The sequence below is a fragment of the Halichoeres trimaculatus genome, unplaced genomic scaffold, assembly GCF_033239565.1.
Source record: "Halichoeres trimaculatus isolate MK-OKI-2021-1 unplaced genomic scaffold, fHalTri1.1 fHalTri1_scaffold_1, whole genome shotgun sequence".
In the NCBI taxonomy this organism is placed as follows: Eukaryota; Metazoa; Chordata; class Actinopteri; order Labriformes; family Labridae; genus Halichoeres; species Halichoeres trimaculatus.
Genome location: NW_027437179.1, coordinates 27,906,267 through 27,918,934, shown reverse-complemented (window position 1 = coordinate 27,918,934; position 12,668 = coordinate 27,906,267). Strand labels below are relative to the sequence as shown.

At 43.6% G+C, this 12,668-nt stretch overlaps 1 protein-coding gene across 1 annotated transcript; it reads left to right on the top strand.

Moving 5' to 3' along the window:
- Positions 1-12,668, top strand: epha2a (eph receptor A2 a). Its single transcript, XM_074667344.1, has 17 exons — positions 1-224; positions 1,060-1,127; positions 2,546-3,182; positions 6,843-6,998; positions 7,093-7,425; positions 8,161-8,288; positions 8,411-8,588; positions 8,685-8,787; positions 9,016-9,068; positions 9,154-9,279; positions 9,372-9,557; positions 9,661-9,722; positions 9,846-10,055; positions 10,225-10,374; positions 10,616-10,809; positions 11,031-11,186; positions 11,916-12,668. The coding sequence occupies exons 1-17, from the start codon at positions 149-151 to the stop codon at positions 12,022-12,024; spliced, it is 2,925 nt and encodes a 974-aa protein (XP_074523445.1). The 5' UTR covers positions 1-148; the 3' UTR covers positions 12,025-12,668.

Genomic DNA, 12,668 nt, shown 5'->3' with positions numbered 1-12,668 from the left:
GTTTGTCAATGGGTTGCCTGCGGGCTCGTGCTCACTCAGCCGGTAGAGTGAAGTATTTGGAGAAGTGGAGTACGTGGGAGCAGACGGAGGAGAGCAGAGAGACCTGGGGATATTTATCCACGACTTTAAAATAAAGTTGTGAGGAAATATGGAGCTCCGTCGGGTCAACATTCTCTTCTTTTTATTTATTAACCAAGTTTTTACCAGCCTTCAGTCGAAAGAACGTAAGTAGCCTATTTTTTCCACGCGTTGTGTTTTAAGGAAAGTGCATTTTAGCTTTACCGCACCTCATGAGTCAGGAGGTTGGAATTTGCTTCTTTGGGTTTAACTTTCTGTTTTAAATTTGTGTCTTTGGTAGGTGTAAATCTTTTGTATGGGTCTTGCTAATTTTGTTGACTATTTATCAGGCGCCACAAAAGATATGGTAGAAGTTAATTCCTTAACTTAAGGCCGTATCGCCACTGTTTCAAACTTACCCTTACAATTTAGAATGTTAAAAAAGGTCATGATGTTGCTTTTTAAAGACATAAATCTGTCATTGTGAATAAATAAATCAGTTTCGCCCATGTGTGAAGAAGCCTTTGTAATACTAGGGTTAAGGGCCACTTGTGAACTGCCCCAACATGTCCGACTTTTTTCTGTTTCACTTGTGGAGCAGATTCATGCATTTTTCCGGTCACGGTAATTCAAGAGCCCACGCCTTTCTCAGACATTATTGGTTCTGTATCTTGGACCTGGAGGATACGGTCAATGAAGTCCTGAATCAGACCGACATGCCTGATTAGACTGTCAAAGCATGGCATGTGCCCCCCATAAAGCTGTTGGCCCCGGGATCAAAGCAGAAAATTCAATTGTACAGTCATATCAGAGTGACTTCTAATTATTAAAACAGCCTATTAAACTGATAGTTATACCCATCATTGTTTAATATAGAGGCATCTTAAGCTTGTAAGACACTATTTTTTGTCATGTATTAAACATTTTTCTAAATTTAGTTTGATGTTATTATTGTTGAGAGCATATTGTAATCATGCCATATGTTTCCTTTTGTCTCTGCAGAAGTTTTACTTGATATGAGAACTTCAGGATCAGAGTTGGGATGGTTGACGTTGCCATATGAGAATGGGGTGAGTATTTTTTACCTCAACTGTATATTTTTAACACTTCAGGTTCAAAACTTGAAACTGTCCTCAACTATGTGAGACAACAAATGAGGGAAGTGCAGCTGCAGATAAGATGATTTGAGGGTTTGATTTCTTTTTTAGTAATAACAATAGTCGAGGCCTCTTCCTGCTCATTCAGCCCACGATAAAAAGCTTTCTGGGAGAGATGGTATGAGTGGCAGCTCTGTGAGGTTTGGCATGTGTTAACTCTACCCTTTCATAAAGAGCTTATGAACGCTGTTAAAATGTCAAAGTTCAACCCTACATTTGAATTTACCGTACATTTTTGAACACCATCCATCACAGGAGGTTGTTGTCACACCAAAACCATGAAACTGCATTTTGAATCCTTTTTTTCGTAGCACATCTCTGAATTTAGAGGTAACAGTAGCGAGAGGATCTGTGCATTTGTGGGAAGACATAAGTAAAAGAGGCATAAAGACTGGTCCATGTGTGGAGAACCATCCCTCTATCTATAGTTCAGCGGCTTTCCATCTAAATAAAGCAACAGGACATGGCCACTTCCACTGTGTGGGCTGTGTTTCTTGTCCCACTGATCTCAGAAATCCAAGGATTCTGGTTTTGTTGAATGGTATTTCCCCCTCGTCTGTCACAGTTTCCCTCAATCTTTCAGAATTTCCTCACAAGATTATGTTCATACATGTGTCATTTGATGCTTTAAAACTGAATCACACAACAGAGCTGGATGGTATATTAAATGTGAGCTAGTGTCTGACTAAGTGCTGCTCCTAAGTGCGACCACTTTAAAAAAAATACATAGAATATTGGAAATAGTCCTGAGCTTCTCTTTCCAACATAACTTGAAGTGCTGTAAATGTCAGCAGATTTATCCCCTGTACTTAAACATACGAGGTGTTGCATTTTAATGTAAAATCAAAGCTTTTAATCTCTCCACACGTCATTGCTTCCCCTCTCTTAAAAAGTCTTAATTGCTGCCAATTTTGCTGCCGTGTCTCAGCAATGTGCTTATAAAGCTCATTTAGCTGCCATAAATCTCAGCTGCTTTCTTACAGTAGTATTTGCTGGATTTATGTGCATCTCACACACATGCGACCCGTGTGTGTGTGTACGTGTGCGTTAGTGTGAGTGGAGAACCACACACGTTGTGACTGAGTGCAGCACATGTCCAGGCCAATAATGTTAATTTGTGGAAAAAAAAAACCTCCAGCTCCCTTCTTTACTTTATGAGCTCTTGCTCAGCATGAAAGAAGAGGTGTCTCATCATTAAACCGGGTTTTTCGGTGAGAACAAAGCGTCTGAAGCCTGTACTTATTCTCCTAAAACCACAACCTTTCATCATAGAAGCTTACTAACAAACTAATCCCTCTCCTCTCTCTTTATCTCCTTGTGTGTCTCTGCAGTGGGAGATCGTCCAGACGGTTGTGAATGGCTCACTTCTCTACACCTACAGTGTGTGCAGCATAGACTCTTCTGAACAGGATAACTGGCTACGAACAACGTTCATCCAACGGCGCCCGGGGACCTCTCGTGTGTCTGTGGAGCTCCGGTTTGTTGTGCGAGACTGTAACACTTTTGAAGGTGCCTCTGTGGCCTGCAAAGAAACCTTCAACCTTTACATCTCAGAGGCTGACGCCGATGTGGGGACCAACTTCCGTAAGGGTCAGTTCAGAAAAGTGGCCACCATTGCTCCTGATGAGGTCACCAGGGGTCGTGTGCTAAAAGTGAACACTGAGACGAGGACTGTGGGGCCTCTGTCTAGACGGGGCTTCTACCTGGCCTTTCAAGACATGGGTGCATGTGTGGCTCTGCTGTCTGTCAGAGTGTACTACAAAACATGCCCGTCCACAGTGCAGAGCTTGGCCACCTTTCCGGAGACCGTGGCGGACGCCTTGAGGGAGGTGGAGGGCGCCTGTGTGGAGAACGCCATCAGCCAGACCACCCCACGCATCTACTGCTCAGCCGAGGGCGAATGGGTGGTTCCCGTGGGCCAGTGCCAGTGTCTCGCCGGCTATGAAACCACAGGAGACTCCTGCCAAGGTAAGCAGCGGCAGAAATACTCCACACACTCGACTGAAACATGTTTGTGCCGCCATGTACGCTAAGTAAACCCCCCCAACTGCTACCTTGGCAAGGTGAGAGGAATGAGGAGCGAGGAATGTTCATTATTTCTGACTCGTCTGCATATCGATCACGAGAAGGCTCCATATGTCTTCAAGTAGGTCAGGTACAGCAGAGGAAGGTATGGAAAAGGGAAGATGTCTGAACATGTTTGTTTTGTTTAGATTTCAAAGCAGCCGCAGATTGCTTCTTGCACTTTAGATTATAATCCCAAAGGAAATTTCAACAGCTCGTCTCTTCACCTGTTGGGCAATAGTGGATTCTTTCCACTGCTTTATTCCCAGGACTCTCAGCCTGGGGATGGGCTGTCACACTGTTTTATGGTTATGACTATGACTAGAGGTGATAAAGAGTACAAAAAGTTTTCCAATTGACTCACTTATTAAGAATGAACTTTGAGTTTGTGTCTTTGTTTACACTCAATGTAAAACTTGGAATTTATTCTAAGCTTCGGTGAAAGTTTGAGGGTAATTTTCCTAAATTCTAAGATATAAGTTGGCAGTTTTTTTTAGATACACTGGAAATAATTTCCAACCAAAATAGGCGTAGAGAGCACTTAAAGGTAAGTGACACCCAGACCGAGGTTAAGAATGCAGAAACTCTGCAGAATGCTCTGCCCCCAAGAAAGACCTGCAAGCAAAAACTCACAAGAAACAACAAGTGTGTACAGTAAAGGACATAGCTGTGGTGTTCATACAGTAAGTGCTCCTTGTGTTTGTACGGAAGTTTTTTCTCGGGTGTGGTTTGTTGAACTGTCTGGAGGAAACGTGGGAGGAGAGGAGGATACAGAGAGAGGAGGAAGAGGGGGGAGGAGGGCACAGTATGGTGCGGGGATTTTCTGAAAGGAATTCTTTCACTCTCGCATCACCTCCAGCACCGGTTGACTAAAGGAAGGGTCCGTGTGAATGTGTCAGCGTGACTACCTGAGTGGTGTGTCTTCTCCTCACAAGTATTTGTTGTGCATGAGTTGCCAAGGCGACAGGAACCACAGATTACAGGGATGGAGTTGACACGCCTGCCAGAGGTTAGACTGAGTCAGGCGGCAGTTTATGACTCCTGATGGTCCGAGTCACCTTGACGAGCACAGTTTAATCTCTGGTTTGAGTCAGTTCCTTTAAGTGAGTGGATTTCTCACGCTGGATGAATGAAGAGATCAATAGGTTAACCAGTTATAGTATTTTTCTTCCTCCATTAAGTAGGACAATCAGTTTTCATTCAAATTACTTGTATGTTCTCATTTTTAGAGTTTTATTTCACTTAAAAAAACATAAACATTGATTTGTAGACACATTTTTTAGATTTGCAGATTTTTATGCAATCAAACTAAATATTGACCCAAAAAATGATTAATAAGTTGAAAAATTAAAATTGAAGAAAAAAAGCCAAATATAGTTCCTGTCCTGCATATCACTGATAGATAAGTGACGCATTTCAAAGAGTGAATCTTGGACTGAGGTTGTAAAATAGGACAGAAGAGCAGGTCAGAGATCGAGCTGAGGGAGAGGAATGTTTCAGTCTTTGAGGTTTCCTGACAGCAGGCAGACTCTGAGCCCAACACCTGAAACGGAAGATGGCAGAGGAAGACAGGAAATCTTTACGCTGGGGAAAACTGCACTCCATGGTCTGGAGGATGACCTGATTGTTTGGATTCAGGAAACAAAGTTTTATTACATAAGCTAAATCACAATTATCACAACGATGTAGTTTGTTCCAGCCACGTCCTTGTTTTCAAGTTTTATGTTCAGCGGAGAAAGTGATCCCCCTCTGAGGCTCACATGGATTCCTCTCCAGATTCCAACTGTTGTGGGAAGAGGAAGTAAAGTGAGAAGAGGAGGAATGCTGACTGACACAAATAAGCAGGTTGTCCTTGGTCGGAGTCAGAGGGTGGGGAGCAAGTCGACAGTTGGTGCATGAGGGTGGTTAGCTTCGTGGCTGCTTAGTTAGGTGTGGAGTGTAATTTAGTCAAGAGGATTAGTAGAGCAACAGGACAGCTGTTAGCCAATGACATGCCCCCGCTTTGCCTCCCTTTGCTCTTTCATCCGGTTGTTAACACACGCAACGAGCTCCCTAATCCATGTTCCCACTCATTAGAACAATGGCCCGACTCAAACGCAAAGAGCAGATTCAATTAACAGATGCACCGGTGTGGAACACAAGTCCTTTTCACATGAGCCCAGGTCCAAGACGAGACATGGACAATGGTAGAAACAAATGACATATTCAAGTAAAATTAAAGTAAGCAAAGGGAAAGTTTGGATGTACAACATTTTTTAAAACGCTTATAGTTTAAAAAAAAATCTCTTCAATTATTAGGTTTTATTTTAAAATGCACCATTTACAATGTTTGCACACATCGCACACATGCCGCCATTTGTGAGCTGCATAATGAGTAGTGCAACATATTTATGGCACCACTCTAGCCAATCTCAGAGACAATAGATGAATAGGGCTGGAGTTTCTTTGGTACGTGACAGAGGTCCTGCTGCCTGGGCTCAGGATGAAATGGGCTGGCCCCCTTTTCTTATGCGAAAGGACTTCAGCTACACCCCCACTGCTGCCCAGTGACTCCCCAGAGAGAACTTCTGTTGGTGCTCCAGACCTTTCCCCCCATCCCCCATTCATCCATCTATTCATCCTCATCCCTGCATCCCTGCTCCTTAAACTCAACCTGCTCCTGCTCCTCTGCTGAGGCGATAGTAGGGGTGCAAAGGTCCTTCTGCCTCAGCAGTGAAGTAACGCGACCACGTCTTTCGACCTCTTCTCACGGCCACCAGCACAGGGACCACATGAAAGGCTTCTCCTGAGGGAGGAAGCAGAAGGACAGCAGAGAGAGGAGAACTTTAAAAGATTCTTCTCTCTATGTGTTTTTTATGCTGAGGCCCTTTTATGACCCCAGAAAGTATGTGCATCTGTTTCCATAAACACAAAAATCCAGCAGCTTTTCCTCTGTACTGACTCCTCTGTCCTCTAACTTTTTAAAGCTTGGATGTTACAGTTTGCGCCTGGTGGCAAGGGTTAAAGGAAGGAAGGAAGAATGGGAGGAAACATCAGCTTTGGACTGGATTGTAGTTTTGCCTTTTGGTTTTTGTCCACTCCACATGTTCATTAACCTCCTCTGCCCTGGAAGGCTGTTTATCTGAGTGCTGAAATATTCATCACGACTCCCTCTCATCCCGTGTCCAAAGTGCCACTTCCTTTGTTAAAAACATAAATATGATCTGCCAGATAATATGAGCTGGCAGGTCACAGGGGAAAAGCCAGATCAGATCACCTGATGCATTTCATGCTCCGCTGTCATCCGGTCCTCACCGGCAGTATGACCTCAGATTAAGCCTCCAGGCAAAAAAGGCAAGTGGAGGCAGATTGTCAGGGAAATCCCTTCTCATTTCTCTGCATACAAAGACTCCATGATTATAGGTTATTCACAACAAACACTTCCTGTCAGGTGGAGAGGACTGGTGCAACAGAGACGGCTTCATTGTTTGCTTTTGATCAGTCATTCCTTCCTTTGTTTGTCTGTTCATAGTTCCACATATCTGTCATTCCTAAACCAACACACACCTTCTTTTTCTCACACAGCGTGCAAACCAGGCTACTTCAAGCCGTCTGTATCGAGCCAGTTCTGTCAGGTTTGTCCTGGTAACACCAAGCCCTCTGCAGCCGGCGCCACTGAGTGTCAATGTGAGGATGGTTTCTACCGCTCCCCAACTGACCCTCCTACATCAGCCTGCTCTGGTACAAACATTCACAAATATCCTCAATTTTTAGCTCATTAAAGGCAGAGGTGGGCGAGAAACTCAGGCTAACTGTCATCTATGTCCTCCTCCAGCCCCACCCAGCGCCCCTCGTGACCTGAGCTCCACCACCCTGTCAGCAGAGGGCAGGCTGCAGCTGTCCTGGAGCCCTCCCCTGGTGACCGGAGGCCGCAGGGACCTCACCTACAGCGTGGTCTGTGAGCTCTGCGAGGGCACCCCCTGTGTGCCCTGTGGGGATAAGATCCGCTTTGAGCCGGGTCCTACCGACTTGCAGGATACCACAGTCATTGTCAGCGAACTGGATTCTCATCTCAACTACACGTTCACTGTGGAGGCTCACAGCGGTGTGTCACAGTTCAGCACTGAGAGGCCCACAGAGAGCATCACCACGGCGTTGGACTACACAGGTGAGTCCCATCTCATCCAGGGGCTTTTGTAAAAGCATCATTCTGGTTCCACAGACCCTTCTGCCAAGTCATCACCCCAGTTTCTCCAGTCTTAAAAAAAGTCTTGAGGAAGTCACCATTACCTTTGCCATGAACAAAGCTTAAAAAGTCTAAAACTTTTTTAAACTTTGGTCATAATGCTGCAAAATGTTATCTGAAAGAATCCTTTCATTTTGCCTTAAGGTCATTCACAGAGTCATCGCCAAAGCCAATTGAAGCCAGTTTAACCGTAAAAAGGTGTAACTCACCACACCTCATGTGAATAAACCGCTGTAGAAGTCCATTAACACAAATCCCAGTAGACCTAATGCTGTGTAATGTACTCTCAACCCCACCCTCACCACCGAGAACCAACGCTGACCCTGGTTATTCATTTCTTTTTCCTTTCTGGGGTCTCTGAGACTGCAGATGAGGTGTAATTTATTATATCCTGCGTCTCATCTGTTTAAAATTAGGTCTATGAGCGATTTGTAGTGCTAAAACCACCCTGAACAGATAATACCGGGTTTGAAAGTCATAAAAATGTCGAGACAGTTTTGCATTTGTCTTTAAAGAGCATTGTGAAAAAATGAGAGGCCAAAGAGGAATTCAGTCTGACCAAAGAGTCCCAAAGGCTTTCATTTCCAACTGCCCATCCTAACGACTATGATTACTCACTAACCATTATTTTGCTTTCTGCCTCTCCACGACCGTTAGATCCCCCAAAGGTGACGTTGATCCATCTGGATGATCGCAGTCCCACCAGTCTGTCTCTGTCCTGGTCTCTGTCTCGGAGGCCTCCAGCCCACATCAATCACCGCTACGAGCTCATGTACCGCAGAAAAGTAAGACAGGGCGCTTTGTTTGCCTTTGTGTCTAATCCTTCATTCAAACCGGAGACCTCTGTGAGGAGTCTACACAGATCTTATGGTTGTAAAACAAAGACATAACAAAATCCTTTCTTTAGGATGATGATGGGGAACGGGATGTGACCACCTATACAGTCCTGATTTTGGAGAAGAGTTCAGTCCAGATTAACGACCTCACCCCAGACACTTCATACATGTTCAGAGTCCAGGCAATGAGTCCTGAAGGCACCGCTGGCAGCTACAGCATGGAGCACGAGTTCCACACTTCACCTTTAGGTACCAGAGTCTACCTCGCTTAATAAAAGCCTCCATTTAAAACCTGAAATCACAAACTTCAGATAATAAACCTCCTCCTTTCTTTGTTTCTCACAGCTGAGTCTCAGGTCCAAAACAACTCCACCATCGTAATGGGAGCCGTCATTGGAGTCGCTGTTATTCTGCTTGTGGTGGTGGCTGTACTGCTGCTGCGTAAACGGTAGGTAACAACACACTTCATATAAACAAGCATCAGCTGTGTCATTCAGATAAATGTCATCCTCAGTCCTGTGTTATTATACACCACAGGCTCAAGGAGGGTTTATCTGTAATAGACGGTGCTGCTTTTGAAAACAGGCTTGGTATTTGTCAGCAGTCTGACCTGCATATTGTTAAAAAGCCACTCTTTATTCTGAAGAGTCTAACAGTAATCATGTTTTCTTCTCAGGAGGTTGAGTGTTCGCGGCAGAGGAGGACCAGAAGATCCCTACTTTTCAACAGGTAAGGAAACTGTTCTGTACAAGGAATAACATTCTGTAAATTAAGTTATTATTAGGCTCATGTTTTGATATTTCCCACTCCCCAGATCAACTTAAACCTCTGAAGACATATGTTGATCCACATATGTATGAGGACCCGAACATTGCCATTCACAAGTTTGTCACAGAAATTGACCCCAACGCCATCAACAAACAAAAAGTCATCGGAGTCGGTGAGTGCATTAAAGAACCTCAAATTTCACTTTTGATTAAAAGACAGAAAGCAGGTTTTAACATTTATTCCCACCACCCATCTGCCAATCAGGAGAGTTTGGGGAAGTTTTTCGGGGAGTGATGAAGACTCCCACCAGAGGGGAAGTGGCTGTAGCAATAAAGACCCTAAAGCCAGGCTACTCAGAGAAACAGAGACAGGATTTCCTGAGTGAGGCCAGCATCATGGGTCAGTTCTCGCATCCAAATATCATCCGCCTGGAGGGGGTTGTCACCAAATGTGAGTGAATTATCGCAGACATAAGTCAGCAAATTGTCAGCATTCATTTTATTCAAAAGCTTGCGCGCTTCTTTTTTTACTAACTGTGTGTTTTAATTTTCAGTCAAGCATGTCATGATTGTGACAGAATACATGGAGAATGGAGCTCTGGACACATATCTGAAGGTAAGAGCAAATACATTGCAAAGAAACACGACTTTACAAAACGATTTGCATTTCCCAAAATACTCCACCATTTCTTCATAACTTATTTCACAGAGTTATTAAATGTGTCTTTTACCATCATAGGACCGTGATGGCGAGATCCCTTCGTATCAGCTGGTGGGGATGCTGCGTGGAATAGCTGCTGGAATGAAATACCTCTCTGACATGAACTACGTCCACCGAGACCTCGCAGCAAGAAATGTTCTGGTCAACAGCAACCTGGAGTGCAAAGTGTCAGATTTCGGCCTTTCGCGTGTCCTGGAGGATGATGCTGAAGGCACTTATACAACAAGAGTAAGTCGAAAGAAACAGCAACCTTGTTTCTTTTCCAGTTAATAATGCCAGACAACTGATGTTTTGTTTCACTCTCAAAGGCCCACTCACAGGAGTCGGTCTTTCAGCGCCTTGTGCTTTCTCCCCCTCAGACCATTAAGTATGATTTGTTACGTTTCTCTTCTTTCAGGGCGGTAAAATCCCAATCCGCTGGACGGCTCCTGAGGCTATTGCATACAGGAAATTCACCTCAGCCAGCGATGTGTGGAGCTTCGGTATCGTTATGTGGGAAGTCATGGCATTTGGAGAACGCCCCTACTGGGACATGAGTAATCACGAGGTAAGTTTTAACAGTCACATCAGCTTTCCATGGTTGAGATGAAGGATTGTGTTGCCCTATGTAGGTCAAACTTTAATTTGTGTTACCAATGAGAATTTGTGCTCGGTCAGTGGTGATTAAAAGTTGCTCGACATCCAGAATAGTTTTCCATCTTTCTCTTCAAATGAACTGTTAAGGTCACACACTTTCTTCGATGTAAAAATGAATCACTGCCCTCACTCTGGCCCCGTCTCTTCCTCAGGTCATGAAGGCGATCAATGAGGCCTTCAGGCTTCCTGCCCCGATGGACTGCCCATCCGCTGTCTACCAACTCATGCTGCAGTGTTGGCAGCATGACCGCTCAAAACGACCTCGCTTCTCAGACATTGTCAACATTTTAGACAAACTGCTGCGAAGCCCAGAGTCTTTAAAACCCATCGCTGACTTTGATCCACGGTAAGCATGCTGTTTCATGGAGGTTCATGTTTTAATAAATTATTGAGAAAAGAAAAAATGTACTAGAAATGAAGTGTTTGACTTGATTTACTAGATTAAACTAATGTTTAATTGGGACATGTCTCTGTTTTTGCTCTCAGAAAACTAGTTTCCAAATGTCCTGTCTTGAAAATAAAGCAGTACATTATAAGATGATCTAAATATACACTGTTTCCTTGCAGTGTATCCATCCGCCTGCCCAGCACCAGCGGCTGTGACGGCACCATGTTCAGGTCGGTGCCTGAGTGGCTGGAGTCCATCAAAATGAGCCAGTACAATGAAAGCTTTGCTCGGGCTGGAATCACGAGCATGGAGCAGGTGCTCGCCTTGAGGCATGAGTAAGTGCACACACATGGCACAGGTGCAGCTCTGACTAGCTGCACTGATTTATCTGGCACCAGGCCACATCTTAATGTAACAGAGAAAGTATTGAGCTCTCAGCTACAACATTTGTTTGCGGTTTGTTAATGCAGAAATACCCGGCTCCAGCTCTGCCCATGTCATTCCTGTCATTCTTTGCTGCAGCAGTGGTTAGCAGCTTTTTCTGTCTCACTGCAAAATTAACCCAAGTACCCTTTCACTCACACCATCTGTCAAGTGTGTCTGACCCAACTTCAGACAGGATGTGATTCACCCTTCTTAATTATATAATGGGTGTTATCATACAATTAAAATGTCAGCATGGCTGTTTGGTCATTTGTACTTTGACCATTAGGAGTGGCTGAAACAACATTTAAAACATCACTCAATGGCATGAAACAAACTACTCAACTACTTAAACGTTTTAGGTCACTAATTCATCTGGTTGTGAGGTAATTAAAAATAATTTCAACCAATAATCTGCAAGCTCTTTTAACAGTTAGCAACACTTTTAGTTGTGTCATATAAGTGTTGTTGTGTTAATGCTGCAATTCTATTTGAATAACTTATAAGTCGGCAAGATATCATCTGTCCTAGTGTTAACAACAGCACTACCCTGTTCACTGCATTCTGTACTCTCTTTCTGCAAATGGGGCATATATTGTTTATGCGATACTAAAATGGTCTCATTCATCTTTTCCTTTTAGAGACATCAGAAATATTGGAGTGCGGCTGCCCGGTCACATGAAGAGGATAGCATACAGCATCCTGGGTCTGAAAGATGAGACCAGCTCTCTCAGCGTGTTTGCAGTGTGATCTAAGCATTCCTCCAAATCAAAGTGCACTGACCGACCATGCCATTTCACTCGAAGACAAGGAGGACTTTTTGTGTCAGGGGGTGAAACTGAGCTGTGCTGGGTTTTTTTCCTCCTCTGTCACAGTGTGGCACGACTGAAGAGGACTCTCTAAGCCACTCAGAAAAGGACTGAGATTAAAAACACTTATGTACTTTATAACAGAGGATAAATAATTTATCTTTGTGTACCAATGTTTTTTATATGTCAAATAGAAAAGGTGATCCCATAAATGAAACAATCATTAAGTAAGTGCAGAAGGTAAGACAAGGTGTGACAACTTGTCTTGCATTTCCCAAATGACTGAAATATTTCATACTCTTTATGATTAAGAGCTTTTCCTTCAAAGCACTCACTTTATCCTGCCAGTGTTTCTGGATCCCAAAATCTGTTGTTTTTCCTTCCTTGAATTATGAGACTTTCTTTTAGATTTGGAAATTTATTCCACTCAGGGCAAAGAATCACACATTCTTATGTTTTGTAGTTAGTCTCTTTACCACAGTTATTTTCCTCAAGCTGTTTGTTTACATCATGTCTTAATACAACTGTTCATTTTATTTAATATTTATTTTGTTTATATTTATGTCATTTGTTACATAAGAAATA

Bases quoted from the DNA above. Each gene is read 5' to 3' on its own strand.
- epha2a (XM_074667344.1), top strand. From the start codon at position 149: ATGGAGCTCCGTCGGGTCAACATTCTCTTCTTTTTATTTATTAACCAA. The intron at 9,280-9,371 runs GTGAGTGCATTA...TCTGCCAATCAG, and splicing joins ACAAAAAGTCATCGGAGTCG to GAGAGTTTGGGGAAGTTTTT. The intron at 10,810-11,030 runs GTAAGCATGCTG...GTTTCCTTGCAG, and splicing joins ATCGCTGACTTTGATCCACG to TGTATCCATCCGCCTGCCCA.